At 34.5% G+C, this 27266-nt stretch overlaps 2 protein-coding genes and 1 long non-coding RNA gene across 4 annotated transcripts in view; 2 read left to right on the top strand and 1 right to left on the bottom strand.

Moving 5' to 3' along the window:
• The window catches only part of kif5ab (kinesin family member 5A, b), a 131810-nt gene extending 124299 nt beyond the window's left edge, over positions 1 to 7511 (top strand). Inside the window, 3 exon segments of the mRNA XM_038295753.1 lie at positions 2573 to 2600; positions 2859 to 2907; positions 5317 to 7511. Of these exon segments, the coding sequence (XP_038151681.1) occupies positions 2573 to 2600; positions 2859 to 2907; positions 5317 to 5334 (95 nt within the window). The 3' untranslated portion in view covers positions 5335 to 7511.
• Positions 7512 to 8805: 1294 nt separating this feature from the next.
• Positions 8806 to 11147, bottom strand: LOC119790465. The gene is made up of 2 exons (XR_005281724.1): positions 10842 to 11147; positions 8806 to 8966 (listed from the first exon to the last, which is right to left on the bottom strand). It is a non-coding gene; the product is annotated as an uncharacterized LOC119790465 (long non-coding RNA).
• soat2 (sterol O-acyltransferase 2) lies at positions 10908 to 26629 on the top strand. Of its 2 annotated transcripts, none has more exons than XM_038295942.1 (16): positions 10908 to 11095; positions 12273 to 12390; positions 12649 to 12704; positions 12905 to 13044; positions 13159 to 13212; positions 13562 to 13669; positions 15950 to 16232; positions 16384 to 16459; positions 17863 to 17947; positions 18097 to 18142; positions 18399 to 18528; positions 18902 to 18999; positions 21149 to 21247; positions 21363 to 21498; positions 22626 to 22771; positions 26234 to 26629. In XM_038295942.1, the coding sequence occupies exons 2-16, from the start codon at positions 12312 to 12314 to the stop codon at positions 26288 to 26290; spliced, it is 1593 nt and encodes a 530-aa protein (XP_038151870.1). In that variant the 5' UTR covers positions 10908 to 11095; positions 12273 to 12311; the 3' UTR covers positions 26291 to 26629. The 2 variants fall into 2 exon arrangements, with proteins under 2 accessions (XP_038151870.1, XP_038151793.1); XM_038295865.1 differs by having other exon boundaries at positions 10909 to 11091.
• The last annotated feature ends 637 nt before the right edge of the window (positions 26630 to 27266 follow it).

The raw sequence follows: 27266 nt of genomic DNA, 5'->3' as shown, positions 1-27266 counted from the left end.
GTTTCTCGTCGTGCCTTTCTCCTCATGTTTGTTTTCCCTAATGTCTCCTGTTTTTTTGGTCATGCTCTATTTTTTTGTCTGGAAACCTCCACACAACTTGACAAGATGTTGTAACTCATACAGTTTTTCAATGAGTTGTTAAGGTTAATAGCTGTAGACAAACAAGATATTCTGGTAGAGGTCTGTCTTGCAGTGGATCATGAGAAGCCTTTTACTGACGGTACACTGATGTTTTTTAACACTCTTTTGAAGAAGATCCTTAGGGCTGTCAATAATGTTCATTTTATGAAGGACTCTTCTTTGTTTCAAGAACAGAGCCACACTTCTTTATTAATCAATCTGAATCTGCTAGCCCAACAGATGACAGAAGAGACCACACTTTACAAAAGACTGAAAATATTCCTCATTTCGCTGCTGACACTGGATGACTTAAGCTTCCTCAAGAATGGCAGTCTGCTCTGTCCATTCCTCCAACGATTGCAGAGATTGAGGCGTGTTTAAAATCACTATATATTGTCACAGATGCATTAGTGTATTGTGTCTATATCTTAGCAACAACTAAATTTATTACATCACATGTAGAGCTGGAAACAGCAGGTAGTGGAATGTATACATTCGCAAAAATACTACTGGCAAACTCTGGGCAAATAATATGGCCAAGAACAGTTTAAAATCTGGGCCACAGACTTTATGTTTCACAGTAACATGTCCTGGATGATACTATATGTTGTTCACAAACACTCCCAACCCACCTCCTTTGCTTTTTCAAGCCTTCTTTAAATCCCTGTCCGCTATATTCAGAGAGCCTGGCAGACAGACACTGGAGTTGGGGATATGATCCTGCAGCTAAGTGCAGGGGCGCAACTACATATTTTTGAGGTGGATGCGAAAACACATAATCTGCCAATGGAACAAGACAATTTACATTTAAAATAAGAAAAGAACAATTTCATTGTCTTATTTCAAGTCCATATTATCTAATAATCTTACTTTAAGAGTAAACATTCTCATTCCATTGGCAGATCATCTTATTTACCTACTCAAATTAAGGGTAAATACACTTAATCCAAGAATTTTTTTTACTGATTTCTAGAATGTTTTTGCGGTGTAGGGCTTTGAGATCTTTATCCTTTTCCCAAAAGATTCACATTGCTTTGAAACAATGGAAGAGATGGCTTGAATTTCCTCCTTCACTCTCCTGTCCTTGCCTTTGCTCTGCATTCACTATATTATTTCACTTTTTGAGATGTTAATTAGCTTTTCTAAGGTCCCCCCCAAAAAATAAAACAACTTATTTACAAAAATCCTTTAAGCTTCACACCATTCAACAGTAGAGGGAAACACACTGCTCTGGTTCAGACCACCATGAGCACAATAATTACCTCTCCTATTTTTTTTTATAATTCTCACCAGATCACTTTATATTTGTAAGTTATGCAGTGATATGGTAACTCTGAATTTTATCAGCTTGATCGCTATGGTGTTTCCTCATAGGACTTCAATTGTACGACAGAGTATTAGGGCCAGGCTAGAAATTTTTTTTTTCAATTCGAGAATGAAGTCGTAACATTCTGAGAATAAAGTCAGTATTACGAGAATAAAGTCATAATATTACAAGAATAAAGTCATAGTATTACGAGAATAATGTCATAATATTATGAGATTAGAGTTGTATTTTATGACAACTCTTACAAGAAGCACTTTCTTCTCTAATACGAGGAATGTTGAGCATCATGTAAAGTTATATTTGGCATCGATTTGACATATAAGGAAATATTTTAGCACACCAGTATTAAATTAGGCAGTATGTCAAAATTGACGCAGGCTGCTGTTTGGTGGTGCTGGTCGGCCGTTATGTGCTGGTCAGAGCTGAAAGCTTTTTTTCTGAAACCGGTTATGCTATGATGACTTTATTCTCATAATTTTAATGACTTTATTCTCATAATATTTCAACTTTATTCTCATAATATCATGACTTTATTCTCGTATTTAAAAAAAAAATAAACCTAGCCTGGCTTTAATACTCCATCATGCAATTGTACTATAGCAATGTAGATGGAAATAAATATTTTCAGAGTAAACTATTTATTTTGCCCTTCAGACATTTAACAGCTGAAAAAAAGCATGGAAGATGTTAAGCTCAAAAAGAACCCTAGTGGTTGCTTTGGTGGTCTGGTTGCTCACTTAATGCTAGAACCATCGGTCCTAAGGAGGAATATATTGTCTCCACCTATGTTTAATTATGAACTTTAAGAAATTATGAAAATACTGGGTTAGGGTTAGGTTTCTAAATTATTTAAATTTCTTACTAAAAAAAACATTCTCTTTAAACTTTAGCTTTATTGTCTAATTGTGTAAACCAAAAAAAGGTCTTGCTACAGATTCCACTGCTATGTCAATGAGGTTGCCAGATTGCTAAAATGCTCCATGCAGCTTTATCTTCAGGAGCTTATCTTCAGATATAATATGTAATCCCACATGTCTTTTGTATCCTCACTTCCACAAAGTCATAACACCCTAACCACTTCCCTGTGCACCTGTTTGTGTCCTTACACACTGTTTCTGTTCACAGGAAACACCACAGATATCAATGACAACAGGTAAGGCTATAACAGACCCAGTTGCCCCCATGCTCTGATTGCACTTGTTCTTGAAGAATATACGGTACAATGTAATCCTCAATTTACCTTCTTCACTGCTCTGTCTCCCTGCTTCATTGCTGCCCCCTTGCTGCGGACACTGCTACTGCTGCTGCTATTCCTCTGATTCTGGTGTGTGTGCATCTTTTTATGTATGTTGCTGTTAGCATGTGTCTGAATGTGAATTCTGTGTCCAGAACTGATGTCTGCAATAATCAGGACACAGCCAAACTCTATAAGCGGCAAAATGAGGCTCCAGCCTGCTAAGGTAAGCATATAGTAAACGTGTTATCAGAACAGTGTTTGGGCACATATTATAGATTAAAATTTAATTAGGAGTATATCAAATGTTCAGCACAAGCTTTTCAATATTTAATATCAAATCTTGTTTATCCCGTGTTTGAAAACTAAAACTTCATTAAAGTTGTCTGCAGGACTTTCATATGGATTTTACTTGTAGTACTCTGTGGCATATTTTTTTAAATCATGGAAGGTTTCTTCGCTAAACTTACCCCTGCAAAATGTAGCCTGCATGGGAAAACAGGCTCTTGGGAAGTGATTCAATTTGTTTGCCAATAATTAAGCACCCCCTAAAGAATGCAGGCTGGAACTATAGGCCTGAATTTCCTCTCATCTTTATTTATGTCAGCTCCTATTGCATTTAATAATGCAGATATAAATTGGGCTCCAGAAATTATTTATTGGTTAGTAAATGTCCCTGTTTAATAAACAATATAGTTAGTTGCCTTTGAGGGATCTATCTGAGGGATTCTTAATATTATTTTGCCAAACATATTTTAAAAATGTCTATTTTTAAACTGTTTTTAATCACCATCAACTTACTCATAAGTATTACAAGGGAGAGTTAAATTAGTTACAATTGCGTTATCTCTTGTCCAGAGTTTTTAGTCTCAATACAGAGCGGGAAATGTTTTCTATATTTTAAAGCCAGAGCAGTCCAAGATTTTATGGGGTCAAGACAAGAATTGTAGTTTGGGCCCCATTTCCTGTTATGCTTAATAAACACTGGCCAATACAGACCTGGTCTATCATAAGTTAATTCAGTTCACTTTAGTTTATTAGTTGTTTTAAAAAACTCATAATAAAAAAGAGAAAAAAATTCTAAAACAATAAAAGTAACAACTGGATGTAATGCCATCTAAAAAAACAGTGCTGGTTTATTTACCATATCAATAACACTGCAAGTATATACCTACAAAGGCTATTAACACGTTAGCACAAAGTAGATATTGATCATGTAATCAAGTTGGGCCAACTAAAATAAACAATAGAACATATACAGAATATTTCCAAAACCCTACAATATAGTAAGCACACTTATTTCTACACATTTTTTAAATATATATTCAGAGGCTTCTGCAGATATAAAAACTACCTCATGAGAAGAAGTTATTCTTATGTGGCATACAAACAGTAGAAGATTCTTAGCTTGTCTTGGTGAGCAATTGTGAAATAAAGAATTGCTTATCATGTCATAACCCCACCATCATATGTCTCACTTTATAAGCAAAAGTACAAGTTAATATAATGGTATAAAATGCATTCAGCAACTTCAGCTCGGAAAATAAGGGAGTACAAGTTGCTTCTGTTCCAGAGTAATTACTAATTTAAAAAACTGCTTATGAAGCAGCCGGATTTATTAAGATAAGATGGAAATTTATTACCCAAAACAATCTTGCAACATGTTATATACGAATAAATGAGACTATAGTACATAAATGAAAAACATTTATGCATTTAATTTCCTTAGTTTTCTGAAAACACTGAGTGATTTTTCAAAGTATTTTGCAAACAACACTGTTCCTTCCAATATCATTTGTTTTATTAATGAAACTACTAAAAAAAACAAGTTGATGACACTTTGTTCAGTTTGTCGTTGTCAATACTTACATGTATCTCTTTCTTTTTCAATTTTTTGTTACCAATAAATAAAAGGAAGTTAGATTACTAAATGTTTGATGGTAGATTAATAGTTTGAAACCATCATGAGATGTGTATTTTTTTTGTATTTCTTTGTGTATTTCTTTATTATATTTTCCAAAACTCTATTGGAAGCTGAAAGGCAGGTGGCATCTGCAAATAACAGTTCATAAATTGTTTTATGTTGTTGCAAGACCATTTATATACCATATAGGTTATTACCGTATGCTATTTAGTCATGCTATCGACATAATTGTTTTAGTTTTGTTGAAGCAGGCTGCATCTTAAAGTAGCAGAACATATGTTCCAAAGCCTTGAGCTTGACACCTGTTTGATTTTCACAAACTTCTAGAGTTTACCCCATTAAAAATGATCAGATTTAGATGGTGAGCTGCTTTTTATAATTCAGTTTCAAGGTTCATAGTTTTAATTAAATAAGTTTATTATAATAAGTTTGAGCTACCCAAACTCTTAAAGCTCTGTGAATCTAGCTTAAAAGAATATATATATATATATGCAGAGTTTTACAGTAAAGGCTAAATTTGTCCATAGACTTAAGCTTTTTCAGTTTCCAAGCATCGCCTCCCAGAGAAGATATAAACTGACACTCTCCTTCTGGTGATGTTGGCATGACTCACAGCCAACTGTCTCTTCTTTTCCACAATGTTTATATCTTGGTATGTTATATGTGTAAAGTATTTGACTTTCACTCTTACATTTGGTTCTCTTTCTGCAGGCAGGCAAATGTTTCTGAGGCCTCCATTGTAAATCTGCATGGAGATGATCACTTTTGTCCCAGACTCCTCTTCAGGCCCTTTTCCCACCTGCTGTAAACAGTCCTCTTTGTGTCCGTTTCCTAGCCTCAGTCTATTTTTTTCTGGCTCCTTCATCTTTCTGTGTCTGGGTAGCTGAACAGCCAGCACCGCATCTCAGAAACCTACCAGCCTACACCTGCAGCTGCACCCTGTCCCCATAACTTGAAATAGAATGGGACAAAAATAGAGGAGGGGAGTGAAAAGCTGCAGTGCAACGTCTTACCACCAGAGTGTGCTCATTAGATGTAGGGGCAAATCAGAAGAAAAAATAAATACATTTTAAACCCCCGTTCTTATTATCATCTATAGTAGGTTTATGGACACATAAAAACTCAACTCTTGAGGATATGAAATGTAAAATGTGATGTGAAAACAGTCCTAACCCTGTGCTCACTTTGTTAGTATTTATTCTTTTTTCTGCATGTTTATTTTTGGATGAAAAAGATCTTGCTTGACAGTATTATGTTGAAATATTAGTTTCATAAGAGCGCAGGGACTTTGTGATGAAATCTATAAATGGTTAACAGAAAAAACCCTGAAGCTAAAAGTATTCTACAATGTTTTATAGTGGAATGACCAGCTCTGTATTTGTCAATTAGAAGCGATTAATTTTCTTTCTTTGAATTAGTGGGATCATTAATTTATTAGGAATTAGGAACATTGGTGCTCCCATTCTTTCATAGTTGATTTTTTGAAGACAAGAAAACATGTGACAATGACATATTTCTATTTTTACTTTAAACAGATCTCTTATTTTATTCCACATTTCAAGTAGAGTTTAGCTTATCTTTTATTTAAAGCCTCCTGGCAGCTGATGTTTGACTATCCTCAGTGTCACCAACTGATTTAATATAAAAAGCTATCAGGGTAAAGAGTTGCATTCTGATTTATTCTATTGTTCATAACATTTGGAATTTTTAAAACCTGATAAAGAGAGAAAGAAGAAATAAAAAGCTTTTGGTTGTCTAAATCCTGCTGACTTCTGGAAGGTTAGATATTGGATTCTCTTTTATTCTTTAAGATGCAAAATATGCATCTTTAAAAATGAATAATGTGGACCTGCAACAAAAAGAGAAAAGAAAATTAAAGGCAAAAAAATATTTAGACCTCATTTTTAGAGCTAAGGGAAGTTTGAACTATTAACTTATTGCGTTCATACATGTTTACCTCATTTTTTGAACGAATGCTGTGACAAAGAAAACATCTTGTTACAAGAACACAAATCCCTTTTAACATACGGTAGATCCTAACACCCTATTTCTGGGTGTTTTGATTCCATCCACAAAGTCTCAGTTTAGTTTCAGTATGCTACAGATTTATGCAACTATTGCAGTTTGGATTACATCAAGGTTGATAAAACAAAACTAAACTGGCAAAGCTCAGTAGCGCTTGACAAAGATTCTTCGTATCCTATCTTTTTACAGAAAAATTTATTTTTACATCAGTATAAGTAACACCACAGCACAGTAGCTTGCGAAAATATTTGTAACCTTAGAAACTGTTCACATTTTTTTCATAGTACAACCACAAACTTTAATGTATTTCACTTGGATATTCTGATAGAGCAACACCAATAGGTTTGTATCTGGAACGAAAGGAAAATTTTACATGAGTTTCAAAAATTTAGCTAAAGAAAAACAGGGCTAAGATCTGAAAAGTGTGGGACGTATTTTTGTATAACCCCATCTGATAACCAAACATACCGCCTAGTGCAGCCAGTTGCATTTAAAACTAGTCAATTGTCCACCTCTGTGTAATTTAATCTGAGAACACTTGCTATAAATAATGGATCTAAACCTCTGGGGGAAAAAACACAACATTATCATGGAAACCAACCAAGAGACCATCCGTGGATACAGTTTTAGAGAATTTTACAGCAGAGTTCAATTATTTTAATTCTATCCCAATTTTGGAATGCATCTCAGAGCTCATTTTAGGCCATTTAAAAATGTAAGTTTTATACTTATTCTATGCTCTGCCAAGTAATGGAGCAGACACGCAGAAAAAGATGATTTAGTCTCATGAGACTAAAGCTTTTCACTTAAAGCAGTTGTCTTGCACCACATACAGTACAAAAGCATAACACCCTTTTTAGATTTTTATTATTAAGCCATTTTAAAAAAATATGTCAGAAGTATCATTTTTGGCCTCTAGTTATGACACATGTGAATAAGATCAAGGGTATGAATAATTTCTCAAGGCACTACAATATAATATTTTTTAAGACTCTTCATGGTTTTCCTCTTTTCCATACTGGCACTTTCTCATGAAGTAAGAGCGGAAGTGTAGAGCTGAAACAGAAGAGGACAGTCTAAGAATCATTTTAAATTAAGGTAATCAGATATCCTGTGGTGAACATTTGTTGCCATTGCATGTCCAAAGGTAGGCTTACATCATTTGCTGCACTAAAATTAGACAAAGGGAAGTAAAGAAATAAACTGATTGTTTTCAATGATTCGATTTAGTTGTTACATATTTACATTGTGTATATATATCCTAAAAAACACTGCTTGCAAATTTAAGATATAGTTTCATCAGAGCATGGCAAAGTGGAAAAAAATGTAGCAACTATTTTTATACTTAAAGAATTAGTTACAAACATAGAGTATCTATTATTTGCTATATTTGTAATGTTATTGATTTGCTTATTGTTTATTATTTATTTGTATGGGTTCTGAATGTGAAATATTTATTTATTTTTTATTTGTAAATGTATTTTTCCATGAGTTTCATTCACTGTAATGATGAGAAAACCTATTTTCACCAGTTATTGAATGCATGAATGCAATTGTAATTGTGACATGTTCTTATAAAAGGTGATGACTAATCCTGTTTAACTGCCTCAGACCCAAACCAAAGGTGTGATCTTGTTTATCTTTTAAAGGGGATCTAACATATGTCCTATGTAGGATGAGGTGAACATATGAAAGAAGGGTTACTATAGGTTATCAGGAGATGACAGAGTCCTGTCTTAGTCACTGATACTTATTGCAAGATACAACATCTCATCTCTTTTCTGACCTTTGAGAATGCAGATAAGTTTTCAGATCTGTAGTGGGTGCAGTCCGAGATATCTGAGCAAATAAAGCAATAATTGAACACACTGACAAATAGCCATTGCAAACAGTCCACCCTGTCATTCTTTCTCTGGCAGCGTCCTGATCAGACAGTCAGGATCAGAGAGTCCAGGGTGATGGTCCGGTCCTGTACTGTTGAAGTGCCTGAGCATGTATGTTTGATCTCTATTTACACATTTTGGAACTTTGTTCATGTAATCCCTTAAATATAGATCCACAACTATTCACACAGGAAAACCATCAAATTTATAGGACAAACAGTATCAGCAAACATAAAGCGTATACAGCCCCTTGGAAAAGCAATCATACATTTGATCTAAGTTTTATTTTTGTTTTTTTGATAAAAAAAATCTGCCCTTTAATTCTGCCATAAATCGTCTCCATCAAAGTTACCTAAAAACCATCAAGGGAACGCAGCACACGTGTTGCTGTAACATTTTGGATCCCTCTGAACACCTCCACGCACTCTGGAACAAGGTGGAGGTGTCATCATTCTGTGGGAATGATAAATGAACAGAAAGATGGTCAGACGTAATGAAAAGAGAGACTGAGGTAAACTTTGGTGTCTTCTTTAATTTTTACCATGTTAAGTCTTTAAACACTCTTTTAAGCACTGGTTCAGTGTTAACAGGGTTTTAACAGTAGAAAAATTGCTAAAAGCACGATTAGTAGAATAGATGAGAAGCATATTCTTCTCTTGAAAGTTTAGTTGCATCCTCGAGGAAAACTAACAGCTTCATCAATTGTTTCTGTCACTTGGCTGCTAAAAGATTTTGGTGTTTGTTGGACCACCGTTATGATCTTATGAGGGACAGGGGTGTTGCTCACATGGCTCTGTATTCTGTATTTTACTGATTCTCTTGGTCCAATTAGATTGAATAACATTTTCAAGAACTGTAAACATATATATATATATATATATATATATATATATATATATATATATGTATATATATATATATATATATATATATGTATATATATATATATATATGTATATATATATATGTATATATATATATATATATGTATATATGTATATGTATATGTATATATATATATATGTATATGTATATATATATATATGTATATGTATATATATATATATGTATATGTATATATATATATATATATATATGTGTGTGTGTATGTTTATGGATTATCTATTTGTGGTCTTATACTTTGCATTTGTTACATCACAAAATAAAAAGTAGTTTTAAAAAACAATTTCATATTTTGTAAATTAAAACTGCTACTGATCCACTCTTTAAATAGCTGTAGTAAAACCAAAATTTATTTTCTCTCTAACCTCTTCATCACCTTTTATATTTTATATAGCACTTGTTTAGTCTGGCTGTTACCCAGGGGTCAAACATATCAGTGAACTTAGAGTTAAGTGTGTTTGAATAACCGACAGAAAAACATGTATTGACTACTAGCTGTCAACTTACCTTCAGACTGTGAAACATATGTCCTCTTTTACCAGACAGAACTAATCGGACAAGATAAACCTTGTGTTAGCCTGTATCCTCAAAGGTAACAGTAAGGACAGGAGGGATTAAAACCCTGGAGGGAGAAATTGTCTGTTTGTACAGTTGTGTGATGCTTGGTTTGTTTGTAGTTTATTGCATGGAGTACTTTGTGTAGCTGCAGAGAAACATATTTGTTATCATTTCAATAAATATGATCCTGTGGCCATAAACCCATTCTCTGCTTCAATTATTTTAATTTATATAATGCATTAAAAGACACTGGCAGCTGAGCAGATAGCTTGTTATGTTGCCTACTTTAGCAAAAACAATACTTTTGTTTTTGTTTCCCTTTCAGAGTAATAGAAAACCAACCTATATCTCATGATGAAATACCAGAATAAAGGATGAGATGGGATGGATGGAGCTAAAAGCAATAACAGTATAGATATAAAAGTGGTGTTAATTAAATAATTTGCCTTCCTCAATGTTTTTTTTATGAAATAAACGTAATGTTGGTAATGGAATGTAAGCTTTCCCCAATTACTGGATTAATCATGATATGAGGTTGTTCTTAAAGAAAAAAATATGGCTGGCAAATAACCAGCATCTTTAAACTTATCCATACATCAAGTTATCTCTTTGTTAAGAAACTGGAGGGGTACCTGCACAATGTTTACGTTAAAAGAACAACAGATTTTTAAAGAAATAAGTCTAACCCACATCCCCCAAATAAAAAGCAATATAAGCATTTATTGCAGAAGTGCAAAAAAAATACACACTTTTTTTCTGGGAAAACCAGAAAACTTTACAATGAGACACTGCACACTGCTTCAGCGGCAAAGAACTGAGGTGAATACAGGAATTTTACTGTTAAAGCAACAAAACTTTACTATTTACCTGAGGTATCAGAATCAATTCAAATGTTCTGCATGACTCCAAGCATCCAAAGAGGAGCAGCAGCTGTGTTGGGAGTAGCAGAGGACCTGGCCTGTTCATGGCTTGGTTCCAAAGGGCCAAAGTTCAAGAAATCAGGGGAGAGCAGAAGAGGAATCGCAACAGCTGGCTAGACATATTTAAACATCGGCTGGGAACACTGCCTCAGTGGGAGTCATCGTTTGGAGTAGCTTGAGCCGTTTGCCAGAGGATTGTGAGTAAGAACCAGCCTGACACTCCACATGTGTCAGTTTAAAGACTTATTATTAGAGCTGAGTTTATTAGTTGAAGGTTTAGTTGTAACCAGATTGCAGGAGAATGCTCAGTCATTTCAGCTGCTGTGCCTCATCAAATGTGTACACTCAACAGTCATTTATACATTTCTGACCCTTTTTCTTTTTGTCTAAGATGAAGCAAAAAGCTTTGATGTATTCTTTTCACAAAATATAGATCTATGAAAAGTAAAAGCTTGATTTAAGCTTAAAGGAAACATTATAAGACAATAGACAAGTGATAGAAGAATAAGCTATGTGATAATTTTGTGCAGAACTACAGTTTATCACTAGTAAAATCCCACACAGCCTATGAAACATTCTCAGCTACATATCATACAGTATATAACACTCAATTAGACATGCTAATGTAACTGATGGGTTCAAAGGTTCTCTGTTTCCATCGTTTCAGAATCAGACCAACAATGTTGCCAATAGTGATACCGGTAGTTTAATCAGATCTACTTGTATGCTTCGTGCATAGATGGAAATTTCAAAAACAAAAAAATATTCTATGTTTTTTTTTTTTTTAACAGCTAAATACAATTGATATATTTTATGTTTTATTGCAGCTGGCTGCAATACATCAGTTTAACCCTTATGTCATCCATTGATAAGTGATTTTGTGGAAATAGCTGTGCAGAAACCTGTGCAGAAGGAGATAATGCAATGAGTTACTGCTATTTTTTCTGTTACTTTCTACCACTACATCATCTGCAGCATAATCTGAGTGTGTAATGATTATTTGCTTAATATGCTTTTCTCATGAGGACTGATCTAACTGCATGGATTAGTAAATGAGGTCACTAAATGTCATTTACCTCTCTGTGAAAATCTGTCTCTCTCTGGGTCTCCTGTGGACCATATCTAGAGAATGTTTACTTTCTGTGGTGATATGTAGTGTTATCGGCTGTTTGCATTGTTTTGTTTTAACTATAGATATCTGGTTAGAAGGTAACTATAGTTTAAAACTTATCAAATGTTCAAGAGTAAAAATAAAAGATGCAATTCAGATGCATTTGTATTGTGCATAATGTCTAGATGTAGAGCTCAGCTTTGCAGTAATATCCCAGCACTCTGCATGATGTAATTCATTTGTATTGTTTTAATCCATTATAAGCAGAGATCGATCTTTGCTGTCGGCCCTAATATTGTCTTCATTATGACCTCTGCTGAGCCCCCTAACGGAATGTGGCATCGGAAAACCAACACTCAGCGGCAAGGTGCCAAATCCAATCAAGGTATGCTGAAAATGTGACATCTATGAACTTATTTGGCATTTTGATTCAGTAATGAAGGAAATATAATTTGTATAGATTCTTCAGTGGTTTCCATGCCAGTAAATCCTGATGCATTCACTTTCCTAAATGGTGGCATGTCCAATTGCTGAAGTGCTGAATACACAACCTTCTATTACCTCTTCCAGTTTTATTAATAGGACACACTGTGTATTGTTAGGCAAAGTAAAAAATCTGAGCAGCGCTATTTCTTTCTTTCAGCTGAGAGTCATGAAAATGTGAAGGACGACCTTATCGAGTGGGAAAAATACACAAAGGTAACTTGGTAGTATATGTTGTTCAATTTAAACAGAAATTAATATTTTGACTAGATGCTATAATTCCATTTGGGGGGTTTATAACAAAAAGCCTAATAAGGAAATAAGGAAATGGAGTTGTGTTCCAGATATAATATTTCAACTGCACTTCATAAACTGTGGGGGAAAAAAGTAAAATCTTTTATTTTTTCTGTTTGTAGAAACTAAAGATGAAAGTTTTAGAGCAGGTCCAGGATCAGCTCAGAGACATTCTTGACAAAGCTCTGACTGAGTCCATCGAGCCTCCCGCCCACATTCAAGCTGCACTGACTGGGAAAACAACAAAGAAAGATTCGCACAGGTGCAATGGATGTACACACCGCTGTAACACATGGATCTGGAATAGAGATGCTGCGATTACTAACTTGCTCAAGTGCAATGGATTTAATTAGATAATGTCTGTGGTTTGTCTCAGATCTCAAAGGATGGATGATGGCAAAGTGTTCATGGAGAGAGCGTCACTGTTGGAGTGAGTTACAACACAGCAGAAACAGATCTGTGTCAAGACCATCTTACAAAAGCAACTCATACAGATATATGTCCATTGATATATATATGTGTTTGTTATAGATTTACAATAAAAAATATGAACCTTTTTCCTTTTTTATGCAAAAAACTCTCACTCAACAGTAGTTGTTTAGTTGTAGTAAGTCTCAGCGTTTTGGATTTAATTCCGGCTTCCTTATGCGATGTGGATGAGACACTTTAACCTAAAGTTTGCCAAAAGTTCCTGATGGTATTTTGCATTTAATATAGATTGATAAGCATTGTGTTGATATTTTTAGATCTTTTTTTGTGTGTTTTCTTCTCTTTCTCAGTGAACTGTTTGAAATCAGCCACATTAGGACCATCTACCACATGTTTATTGCTGTGCTCCTCATCTTCTGTATGAGCACCTTGGCTGTTGACTACATTGACCAGGGCAGGTATGTGGTAACATTCATTGTACAAGCAAGGGATAAATTAATGAAAATATTATCAGACTGCTGCAATACTGAGGGGTTTAAATAGAGGCATAAAACATCTAAACTTTTTTTTTCTCCAGCCAGAGTTGGTAAATAACAATGATTTGAAAAAACAATGGGAAAGCAACCTTGTTTCAAAATCAACTCTGCAACTTATTTCTCCTGCTGTGGTGAACATACCATTCATATTACTTTCCTTTCCTTGAAACCATTTAGTGATCTGTAAGTTGGTACTGTCAGAAGGCTTTATCCATTTCAATTTTACTTGTACTCTGTTTCTAAGAAGCAACAAAGAAACAACAAAATCAGTTTTAGAGATCATTGAAAAATGTCAGCCCTGTAATGTAATTTTGTAATGAAACATTTATTCAGCAAATATCAAGCAAAGGCCTGACATGGAATTTGCAGCATTAACTGCATCCTCCATCATTCAATCATCTGTTGTAGATTAAGTTTTAATTTAAAGATATTAAAAGATAATTACCTTATTAGTGCAAAAGAAGCAAATGTATCTATCTAACTATGTTAAACTTTGTAATCTTAATGTTACCTGTAAATCAACATTAGTTTTGTAAATGTTTTTTTAAGTTGTACCTGCAATAACATTAAGCGTCTTTTAATGCCAGAGCAATTCATAGTTATATGAGTTATCTATCTTAGGGGGAACATACCGGTAATAGGAAAATATAAAATACCAATTAAATTTCAATAACCTGGATAATAGCTTAAAAGCGCCATAAAGCCAGGGGGGATATTCATAAACAGTACATTAGAATAGTTTAACTATCAGAATCAGAGTTACTTTATTAATCCCTTGATGGAAATTATTAAACTATAGCTTATTTAACTATAGTTCCCAATGAAAAAGAAAATCCTAAAAGTGAAAATATTTCAGGGACTCAATTGTGAAATTAACCTTATTCGTTATATATAGTATAATGCATTGATTTGATCTTAAAGATGACAGCAGTGTTATATATGACCAATGGAAAAATCCTTACTCTATTTAGCCCATATAAGATCTTCTGATGTCATGTATAGTTTTGGTGTGGCTGGAAGTTGTAGCTTATATATCTGTACTGAATACATCCGAGTGTGGCACCTCTTCAAGTACTGAGTCTAATCTCAGTTTATTCCTGAACTATAAATGGGCTTTGCTTTTCAATCCTTCCAACAGACTTAGCACTGTTCATCTTTTTCATCCACTGCTTCCCTTCCTTCCAGCTTACAATTTTCATGTGTGTATACAGCAATATACAAACAACAGCTTCTTTGACCTTTTCTCCGACTGTCTAATGTGCACATGTCCACTTAATGTTTCTATAGTAAAAATCATCTTGACAAAAGGCAGAAATATGATACCCATTGTATATTGTATTGCCATTTTTTATAGTGAGCTCACTCCTGCTTAGAGAAAAAAATCATTTTAATGCTCCTTTTGTTTTGAGAAATTATCATTGATCTCTCTGAAGTATGTAGTGCTTCAGATTTATTCCACGAAAATTGCCTCGACAGCATCAGAGAGCCTCATCTCTTTACCAGGAAATGAATTCAGTTTTTCCTTTTATTTCACACATCTAAGCTTTTCTATGGATATAGAGGTTTATGGTCGTTGCGCTGTAACGTCTTAAACTCTATAACCCTGTAACAATTCCGGTGGAACTCATTTATTCCCTGAAAACGTCCTAATCCACTTGTTTCTTTGTTTTCCCTCATTGTGTCTCTCGTGGCTTCCTTCGTCACTCCCTATGTTCATCTGGAATGGATAATCAGTCCTTCCAAGTATTCCTCCTAATGCTTTTGGCCGCTCACTAATCATTTTATTTGTTATTTTCAGCTATATATCTTTGTTTTCCCTCCAAACAAGCACATAAAATGTTTACTTTTGATTTTAATGTGGATATACTGGCAAAATAAAATGAAAAAGAGATGGTTCTCCAATGTAATTGTGCTCATTTTGACCAAAAAACTGGGATGCTGGAATAAAAGTTATTTTTTTATAAGTATTTTGTACTTACGTTTCCACAAATTAGAGAAATATACTTAAACTCTTTAGCTCTTCTTGTACTTTCCAGATTTTCTTAATCAAGATAATTTCAATAATAAATAAATCTAAAGCAGAAACTATGCTTGTTAGACTTTTTCTCTTTAAACTTAAATGAACAGGTTATATTCTTCTTGTCTGACTTAATCTTTATGATCTTTGCTGTCTTTTTGTTATTTTTTTTGGCCCACTTTCAGGTTGGTTCTGGAGTTTGACATGTTGTTCTACGCCTTTGGGAAACTGGGGACGGTCACCTGGGCCTGGCTCGCTATGTTTGTTTACACCCTCTTTGTCCCGTACTACATCCTGGAGTTTTGGGGTTCTCTGTACCACAAATTCCCCTCCAAGTTGGGGCTCACTCTTGGTGCAGGGCTGATTCTTACTGCCATACAGACCTGTGTTCTTGGACTATTCCCAATCTACACGGTTGTGCATCACCAGCTGCCTCCAGCATCTCGCTTCATCGTGATACTAGAGCAGGTAAGTGTGTGAAGGTTTTGAGCATTAATTCATTACAAAGAGTAATTAAGTAAACTCAAACAAGCACTTTATCAATGTTTCCAGGTAATGCTGCTATCTTGTTTGAAAATGTAAACATGCCTCTATTTGTAATGTCATTAAATTTCCCCAGATTCGATTCCTGATGAAAGCCTATTCGTTCATTAGAGAAACGGCCCCCGTTATCCTGAAGAACACACCAAAGGAAGGTAATGTACCGTACTGTTTCAGTGTCAGGTGTATTTATCCAGAGGCTGTACAATTATTCACAGTGACACTCGAAGAAGCAGAAGAAAAATGACTGAAACAGAACAGAAGGTTACTGAGAAAATAGCTGCAACCAACGTTTCAAACTTATAATGAAAACAGCAGTACATATACATTAGTGCTGCTGCTGCTGATGCTGCTCCATGCACTGTTCAAAACGCTAATTATTATAAGTAAAACAACTGCAACAGTAGAATAAATATATAATAATATATATATATATATATATATATATATATATATATATATATATATATATATATATATATATATATATATATATATATTTTTTTTTTTTTTTTTTTTTTTTTTTTTTTTTCATAGATATATAAACATATAGATATATCTAAGAGTATAAAGAAAATCCCACAGCTATCAAAGACAGATGAAAAGAAGTCCGATAACTCAAATTAACTTGCATACACGCAATCAAATAAATACATTCCTTTCTATATTTTCTTGCTTTTCAAGAAATTTGTTAATCATGTTGTTGTTACTGGGGATAGAAAAGAACAACCCAGTTTACAGGCGTGTCGCAAAATCCATAATAAGGAGCATTATAAAGGCTTAAAGGGACCCTAACATCACCAAAGAAAAATGTCCAACCATGAATGGAATTTAGTGATTGATGTGGAAATAGTCTGTAGAAATTTTGTCTTAGTGCAGTAGTTTGGAAAACTTTGAATAAGACATCCTACAGAGGGATTTAAAGCCATGTTCTGTAATAATAATAAACATCACCAACATTTTAGGGACATAGGATGTTTATAGCTAAATGCTCACCATAGTATATGTTTTTGTTGCCAACAAGACGCCAAATAGCCATTTAACACATTCCCATACAAAGAGCTTTTAATAATAATAATAATAATAATTATTATTATTATTATTATTATTATTAGTAGAAGTAGTAGTGTTGGTAGTAGTAGTATCATTTTTAAATTACAATTTTAGCAAAAAAAAAATCCTCCAAAGGCAGTACCGGTACATAATGGAGAAAAAAACAAGGTTAATAACATGATCCGGTAATGAGATTAGCTCTGAAATCCCAGAATAACTTGATGAATAAACTAAAAAGATAAGCATCGATCCATTATCTGACACACATCCATCCATGCATCCATCCATTATCTGACATAGGCATTACATCTTAAGTTTGCTTTTATGACTTAAAGATGTTCTCATTAACAGTTCTGTTCCAATGAGAGGGGCGTAATATTTGTGCATTATTGCCAACAACCAAGGTTTTTGGTTTTTTCAAAAGATATATCTAATTAGCTGATATTGCTGAACTTTAAGTCTGCCAATTTTAGTGACATTAACTGTATTGCATTTTCTCTTTCAGGAGAAAAACCCAGGTTTCCAACATTTTCCAGCTACCTGTATTTTCTTTTCTGCCCAACACTGATCTATAGGGAATTCTACCCTCGGTAAGAAGAAAAGCAAGCATTTTATAAAATAGCATTTTTATGACAGACAGACAGACAGACAGACAGACAGACAGACAGACAGACAGACAGATAGATAGATAGATAGATAGATAATTTTGCATTTCTAATAGCCTGTCTTTTAACTGCAGAAATAAACGAATACGTTGGGAATATGTTGCTGTCACTATTGGCAAGGTAAGAAGATGACAGTTTGAACATTTAATGAATGATAGATAAGAAAATGTAATAAATTTAGGTGGTCAGTTTGAGGTCGTACTTTATAGACAAGTAAAAATCTTGTGTTTGTATAGTTTGATATTATATCAATTAGATTAAACCAACAGTCTTTCAGTCACATTTGTAAGCTTTGGTGCAACCTTGTATTTTCTATCATTTGGACTCATTTACAAGAATTTGTGTCTAACTGTATTTTCGTTTGAAATCATTATAGATTTTTGCATGCCTGTTTTATGGATACTTCGTTCTGGTCCGTCTTTGTATACCCGTCTTCAGACCAGAGACCAACCAACCTTTTAGCAAAAGAACAATGGTTCTGGCTGTATTTCACTCCATATTACCAGGTATTTTATTGCATAACATTTACACATGAAAAAAAAACTTGAATATTGTGCTGAAGGAACATAATGAATATGCAATTAATCTCAGAACTTAAATGTTCTTGTTTCTAGCATCCAGTATCTCCAGTGAGTTTGTAGTGAACAATAGATTACGTCCCATTAAATGCACTCTCAAGTGTGTTTAAGTCAGTGTTAAGATTAAAGATGCTATCAAAAAGCAGATACAAGTAATTAAAGGTTGGCTGGTTTATTACAACCGTAAAATTAAAAAGCTTTTAGAGTGCTGATGTTAAAAGATAGGTATTAAGTTACAATTCCTTTTTATGTTGCCTGAGAGCAGGGCCTATTTCTTGGTCTTCTCTTTTTTGTGTTTCAGGAATAATGCTTCTCCTGCTGTGTTTCTTTGCCTTCTTGCACTGCTGGCTCAACCTCTTTGGGGAGCTGTTGCGTTTTGCTGACAGGATGTTCTACAAGGTGTGTGAGACTTGATTTCTTGTCACATCCCTTCTCCTGGGGTAGCAGTATTGGCAAATCAGTTTCATTTTCCTTGTGGGAACAATCAAATTGATTAAAAAAGGGATATTGCAAACTCTGCTTCAGAAATTTTCAGCATATTAACAGCTTTATTCATGCAGATAAATGTGAATGAGGTAACACATGAGGCATAAGAGAAGAATTCATGCATGTAAACGAGCAAAAGTTGCTTAGTATAAATATTCAATTAAAAGTTGCCTAACCTAATTAACTAATCTTTAAATTTATTTACACAATATAGATCCTCGTAAGTTTTGCTTTTAAACTTAAAGAGCCATATTTTAAAAGCAAAATCCAATTAAGAACATGCTAAACATACTCTGACTCAGAGTAAATGTCACATTTACGTATGGTATCAGAAGACAAGGTTTCGGTTAAGGAGGTGTTGAAAAAAAGTAAATAATGACACTGAGGCAGATAATTATATTTGGTGTTGGTACCATATATTATGTGGAAACAAGAAAAACAACAATCAATAACAATAGCCAAAAATTTTAACAAGCTGCAGAAAAAAATTGGTTTTGATATAGTGCACTTTAGAAAATTCCTTGAGTTCCTTGGCTTTGCTATGCCATCCTTATACTTCACTTATTTGAGGTGACATTCGGGTAAAAAACTATAAATTCCTTTAGCTCCATTTGGATTTGATGTGAGATGCCAAACATACAGTAGGGCAAGATTGTGTTGCATAGATTTGAAAAATTTTACAAATAAATTCTTGAAATTGTTATGTGCATACAGTATTCTAGCATCATTACTATGATACTCCTATATGAAATGCATTGAAAACAATTGCTGTTACAAATACCCTATTTGTAAATAAAATTTTTCTGTCTGAGATTTATTCTTAACATAAATCCAGCTTTTCTGTGGTGGTTTGATAAAGAACATTAGTGAACGGTTTATCGGCTGCGTCATGAAAAAAGAAGACCCCACTATAAAGGTGTGAATACATTTAAACAGGGTTGGGTTTAAAAGCACTAAGCAGGGCTTTAACCTGAACTGAAAATGGAAAGTGTATGGCATACGCAAATCCCTTCATGTGGTTGAAAACTAATACATCAACTGCAGTTCAGTACGTGTGGCAGTGTCGTGAAGTTGGAATGCCCTTTTCTGCTCTGGGAAGGAAGCTGGTCACAGTTAATGGAGGGTTTATTTGGGTTTAATACAGGGTAGTCCTCCAAGAAAAGAAAACTGTTAGAGGACGAAAGGGTGAATAATTAATTTTCAGCAAGAAAATCAAAAAAAGATGCAAAAAAAGCATTGGATGAAAGAGGTATGTGTTATAATATGCCACAGATCTCACCTGAGGAGTAGGCTAAGCATTACTTGATGACATGCTTCCAGTAGGCAGCACAAGCTATTAAAACTCTTTGATGTACAGTGATAACTCAGAACAAAAATCGTATAAACGATGTCGTTCAACATTTGTATCATGTACTAAGAGTTGAAATGTACTCCAGTCCATAAGAGATCTGACAGATAAATTTTCCATTTCCTGTCCCAGCATCTACTTTAAAGGCCACAGCTGAGCTGGTTTTCTTAACCTCAGCCAAAGATAGCAAGTGATTTGGTTTCTGTTATGGAAAATGTCTCTTTAAAACAGAGGAACCAGCATTATGTGGTTGCAGATAGATGTTTTTTTCCTGATTATCAGGCTTGTGAAAGTAATAAAATAAGTTTTCATTTTGCACATGACTCTAATGTGAAGTTGTAATAGATGGCATAGCATGACTTTCAAAATAAATTTCGCTGTAAAAGGCATTTAATTAACTATTCAAAGTTTCTTTAAAACTAATGCTCTGGATATTGAGGTTATTGCAGGTAATTACAAAAATATATATTTCAGCTCCAAGCATGACCTTTAATGTATTGAGCCATTTTATAGCTATGATTGATTTGAAATGTTCACACACATTCAAAGTGTTTTGCCTCTCTGCATACAAAACCTCCATCTACTGTATATGAAATCCTTCATATCCTTGTTGGTGATTAATTGCTGCCCTTTCATGTTTTAATGAGGTTTCAAAAACAACTAAATTAAAAGTTTATTTGGTTTACTTCTGCTAAATTATTTTCGGTTTAACAGGACTGGTGGAACTCGACATCCTTTGCAAACTATTATCGCACCTGGAATGTTGTGGTTCATGACTGGTTGTACTACTACGGGTACAGAGACTTCCTCTGGGTGAGCAGATTGCCAATATAAAGGAGTACAACTAATGCAAAGCAGGAGGTCCCATAATAAAAAGCTATTTGGCATCTCTTTCTCTCTTCCTGCCTCTTTTTCTCTCTTTCCACAGCTCTCCAACAGAAGATTCAGAGCAGCAGCCATGCTGTCCGTGTTCATCGTTTCTGCAGTTGTCCATGAATATGCTTTGGCCCTTTGCTTCGGTTTCTTCTATCCTGTCATGTTCTGCCTCTTTGCAGTTTTTGGAGGTAAGGAGATTTACCTAATTGTGTGCTTAACATGTAGTAATAAAATCAAAATGTAGAATTAGAAAAATCTTTTGCTCTCCAATGTGTATTTCTTGACCTATTGCAAAATAAATGTATTTTTCACTAATTATTCCAACACATTCAGAAGCAATCTGAGGACTTCTAGCTTTCAAAAATACATGTTCATTTATTGTAAATATTTCCTTTTTAATGGTGTTTAGAATTGTAACTCCTGATAATTATATTAGTCTTAAGATATAATATAATGCAGCAAAACGTTTCCGGGTTCGATTCCCAGCCCGGGGTCTTTTGCAAGGAGTTTGCATGTTCTCCCTGAGCATCTGTGGGTTCTCTCCGGGTACTCCACTTTCCTCCCACAGTCCAAAAACATGACTGCTAGGTTAACTGGCATCTCTAATTTCTCCTTAGGTGTGTGAATGAATTGTTGTTTTTTCTGTTTGTCTCTATGTTGCCCTGCAATGGACTGGCGACCTGTCCAGGGTGTACCCTGCCTCTTGCTTATTGACAGTGGGAGATAGGCACCAGCACCCTTTGCGACCCCAGTTGGGATAAAGGGTGGCAGAAAAGGGATGGATAATATAATATATAAAAAAAAAATAGGATATAAATCCTTTATTTGGGCTGCTGTATTTTTAGATAAAGAAGGATGATTTAGAGCTAAGTCAGGGACTGAGTTAAAACTATGTTAGAACTACTTAAACTATGTCACAAGCAGCTTTCATGCTTTCACATCAACATGTAACCACAACCAAAGCATCTCATAGGACTGACTGATAGCTGACTGGCATGAAAAGATAAATGAAGCATAAAGTGAGCTGAATAAAATAAAAATAAAAATTTGAAAAATAATAAACAAGTAACTATAAACTACACTAACTGCAATAATATAAAAAAAAGTTTTTTGCTTTCCGACGAACCTTATTTAACATTTTTAGAAAACTGTATATTTTTCCTTAAAACAAACAGTAGGTTTCTTGGGATTAGAATTCAGCTTTCACCTGCTTGTCTTTGTGCCTCAGTTCTCCTGTTTTCCCTCAGCTAATACTCAAACAAAGCATTACTGATTAATTGAAGTCCTTAACATCCACCATGTTTGTTTCTTTTAGTGGCTTTCAACTTTACGATGACTGATAAGAGACAGAGCCCGGTGTTCAACATCATCATGTGGGCGTGTCTTTTCCTCGGTCAGGGGGTTCAGGTGTGTCTGTACTGCCAGGAGTGGTACGCCCAGATCCACTGCCCACCCAGAGGGGTACGTACTCAAACTTAAAGTTCACTGATATCAACGTGTTTTATTTTTATTCTAATTATCATTGCATATATTACAGTATTAGAGTGTTGCCTCAGAATATTCAAAGAAGAAAGAAAAAAAGGTGTATTTTATAAAAGTAACACGGCCTCTCATAAGTTTCAGCACAATAAATGACTGAGCAATTTCAACATTATGATCTACGATTGCAGCATCATATTAGATTAATCAGTGTTAAAGTTTTCTCTCAGATAAGTTCAGGAAATAAATCATGTGATAGAGTTAAGAACGTGTCAGATAATACAATACTAAATCCAATTGAAAGATTTCTAAAGACAATAAAATTGTATATGTTCAAGTTTTACTTTTAATAAAAAGGTTTTTTAATTCCTTAAAAGTATAAGTGGCCTTATATGAGATAAAACATATCCTATTAAACTGATAAACACTTGAAAATGTTGGACGGGAGTTTTACACCAAAGGAGGCTATTTATCTAAACATAAATCATCAAACTAGAACTTTGACCTCAACTTTAGATAAATAAAAAGTAGGTCAATAAACTCTGCATACAGACAATATTAACACTGGATCAAAGTGACTAAAAAATCTACAATTGAAGATACAGCATGAAAACGAAAGCAAATGTGGCCATATTATACATTACGCTGCAAACCCTGAAATAGATGTGTTTAATAACATAATAAAATACCTTTATTGCATGATCATCCAGTTTAGAAAAATCTAGAACTTAATCTAAAACATTTATTGCATAAGGATAAAAAGGACCTTATATAAAGAAATTTACATTTTTTATAAAATTGTATGTAACAGTAAACAGACACCCAATGCAAATACTTTGTATGAACAACTTTTTTTAGTTTAACACTACTACTAAGTCTGGAGCATAGAAAGATCCTGTAGAAAATCTGCACTGATTTTCTACAGGATCTACATGTTGCTTTTATATTTGTGTCAGTTGTCTTTCATAGGCAATTTGTTTTTTTTGTTGCTGACCTGGTATTTCAGATATATAAATGAAGCAATCCTCATAAATAAGTTTTCCCAGGGCTATATTTACATTTAGTTTCACCCTAGGTCCACCTGGCATGTTTATATCTGAAAGGTTAATATTTATTTTTTTTATCACACAGTTCCATTAAAAATCAGTTAGCAAATGTTTCATCAGTAATAGGAAAGAAAATGGTTTATTTCTATGAAACAAAACAGATTAGATGAAGCATGAAATAACTAACTGCACTTTCTTTCAAGATAAACTTGCTTCTTTTTTTAACAAGGAGTTGCAACATTTTATTTACCTTGATATCATTACAGTATTTTTACATTTAATTGGGGTAATATGTTAATATTTAATTTGGGTACTGTAGACAGGTGCTATTTTAATAGCCATTTACAATCTACTCAAATCTGCCTTACTTAATGAATATGAAGATTCTTGGGGTTATAAATGAATAAAGCTGTTGGTCAGTAAGCAATGGGTTATTTGTCAACATGGTATAATTTCCCCCACTGAATCAGTGTGCTTAGTGTGGGTTTACAGTGCTGTGCCACATAACATGAATTATTTTAAGACTTTTCACCATTCTTAATAAAGGGGCTCCAATAAATGGGAATCTAGCGGTGAGACTCACAGTTAAGTTTAGATATACCTTATTAGAGCAAAATTGCTAAGGGAAAAATCAATTTCATCACCTTTTTTTCATTAGACCCTGTCCCCTTGAGACCCAGAAGAAAAAAGATATTGTTGTTTGGACTCTTTTTGAAAGTTGAAGTACTAAAGCTTAAACAAACAGAATGCAACACTTTATTTTTCATTAAAAGTTTTTCCTTTAGGTTTTGTTAAATTTCTCTTACAATAGACTTGCCTGCTATTAAATAGAATGTAAAGGTATAGTTGAGGATTTTTGCAAATTTTTTAAAAGACCCACCCTCTACACTTAAAAAAAAATGCACATGCACAACCCTATACCCACTCCCGAGAGGGAACGCTCAGTGAATGCGTGTGAGAACGTGCACGAGCCCATTTCTCCTCATGCACGCTCCATTTAAAAGTTGCTGTTTGCATTGCCAATACAAGCTTACTTTCAAAAACAAAATTTTCAATTTTTCCACTATGTCAGACTCACCACCAGTAAGTGAAAATTGGGGCACGCACGTAGGACGTCCTTACGTAAACATATCATCAAAATGATTGACAATTAGGGGGACCACTTATTTTGATGATCCACATGGAAAAAGAACATCCTCCACTATACCTTTAAAGATTTAACAGAGGTATTTATTTAATCTATTCATTTTCTGAATGTTTCTTTTCTATTCACGAATATGTAAAAAATGTAGCTGAATGACAGTCAGTTTGCTAACGTGGACTATCCTGTGCTTGAGAAATCAGTCATTAAGCCTGACTTAATCAAGCTGTCTGTAGTGGACGTGTCAAAGACTTATATGACACAAACAGAGAAACCTCATATTGGGTTAAACCTGACCCAGGATAAAACAATCTGACATGTTTTTGTCGTACTTGCCTACTGTGGGTCTGAGCATATCAACATGGTTCCTCTCAGTTCATGACCATCTTCTGCATCTGTGTTCACCAAAGAGAAAGCCTTTCAGAGTGAACACAAACGCCAAAGGAATAGTAGCAGATGGGAACAATTCATGGGGATTTAACTTTTAGAACGCAAAGCCCTTTTTAATATGCTGGTGAAGATTTTCAGTCATCCAGAAAGAAAAAAAACTAACCTTAAACAGAGCGATTGGACTCTGGTCTCAGCTCTCAAAAACCTACAATGCAGCTATAGAGTTGATTCCTTCCTGCTATCATTTCAACCCCCCCACCCCCCCTGCAGGGGAAAAATATATCTTGCCTGGACAGCCAAGCCAACATTTGCCCCTAACGACTCCCCTTTCAGAGACATAGCCAAGTATTGGGTATTGCAGGTTAACAAAGAACCCAAAACGACTCCCCATTCCTAAGGTGTGGATTTGCATGTTTTCAAAGCCAAAACAAGTTTTGTAAGTACAACTCAAAGCTAATTCTGACATTTTGATTAGAAAAAGCTTTATGGATGGGAAGCTAAACGTCTTCAAATTTGGAAACCAAGTCCAGTGGATTGTTTTTTTTTTTTACTTTTTTGGCCCTTTTTTATGTTAGTCAGCAAGGACTGGCATGATAGATGGGGTCAGATGGACTTAAAACTCAACCATGAACCACTGGGTGGCTTTGAATGACATAGTGTCTACAAACAATGAGAAAGTTACAGGGTTACAACCAATAATCATACAAAGTCCTGTCAACTGCTCCCTTACACAGGATTCACAGCTGGTCATTAAACCCTGTGCATTGACTTGGCAGAGTGTTTACACTGGATGCCCTTCCTTATGCAACTCAGAAAAATATGACTGTGTATGTGATAGTTGATTTGTTCTTTTATTCTCTACAACAGGATAGTTTCTGGGAACTGGCGATGCCTCGATCATGGTCCTGTAGCTATCAGACATGAAGCCATTTTTCGCTGTCATCCGGAGCAACTGAAGAACGGACCCGGAAACATTAGCAATACACTGAAAAGAAGAGAGAGCAAGAAAGAAGACAACTTAAACGACATTGAAATAGACATCAGCAGACACATTAAGAGCATCACCATATACTTTCTTTTTGCACTGATAGCTTGAAAATATTTTGTTACTTGTGAATTTCTGTTGTGAGAAGTTTTCTCTGACCACAGAGAGACAGAACACAACACTATTTCAGAGAGTTAGTGACTACTGATAATTAAAATTAGATGTTTCTGTTTTGGACCAGACTATATAATTATATTACTTCATCTAATGCTAGACTGGTCAACTAAACAATAATTTACAGACCAAAATAAGCATTTAAAAGACAGCACAGGCATTCTAAATTCCAATATTGTACTTTTAATCTTCAATTCTTGTTATTAGCTTGGTAGGAAAAATATCTAACTTAACTGGTCTCATAAATGCATTGCTCAAACTGTTTTTATATTAAAAACATTATTTGATCTTTGTATGATTTTCATTTCCTTATTTGTGATAATAACAACAATGACATCTTTTTGGCTATAGAGCATCTTTAAAGAGATCCTGAACCTGTTAGAGCGTCTGGCCTGCAGAGAGCATCACAACTTCAGTTCTGACATGTTTGACATTAGGCTTGCAGGGATTGGTTGATGGAGTGGCCATGTAAACCAGCCAACCAACCACACTCTGTGGTGTCTCAGCACCATGTCACAAAGCCTCTGACTGCCTGCTGTAGCATCATACAGGAAGAAGAGGATTAACTTTGGTACTGTTAGCATTAGTTATGTAATGCTCAGTAAGCTGATTGAGCACAATAAAAGAGCTCAGAGGGAAATACAAGGCAGCTTTGAGGGGAGAGGAGAATTGAGATCGTGTGGGTCTATGATTTTTAAGATTTTCTTATCATCATGTTAGTCATGTTACTTTTGTTTGCTT

Source organism: Cyprinodon tularosa, unplaced genomic scaffold, assembly GCF_016077235.1.
Source record: "Cyprinodon tularosa strain WSP-4 unplaced genomic scaffold, ASM1607723v1 ctg10, whole genome shotgun sequence".
Taxonomy (NCBI): Eukaryota; Metazoa; Chordata; class Actinopteri; order Cyprinodontiformes; family Cyprinodontidae; genus Cyprinodon; species Cyprinodon tularosa.
This window is presented reverse-complemented; position numbering and strand designations above follow the sequence as displayed.

Coding starts and splice junctions, on each gene's coding strand:
- soat2 (XM_038295942.1), top strand. CDS start 12,312: ATGACCTCTGCTGAGCCCCCTAACGGAATGTGGCATCGGAAAACCAAC. Junction 16,460..17,862: donor GAAGAACACACCAAAGGAAG/GTAATGTACCGT, acceptor TTTCTCTTTCAG/GAGAAAAACCCAGGTTTCCA. Junction 19,000..21,148: donor CTGACAGGATGTTCTACAAG/GTGTGTGAGACT, acceptor TCGGTTTAACAG/GACTGGTGGAACTCGACATC.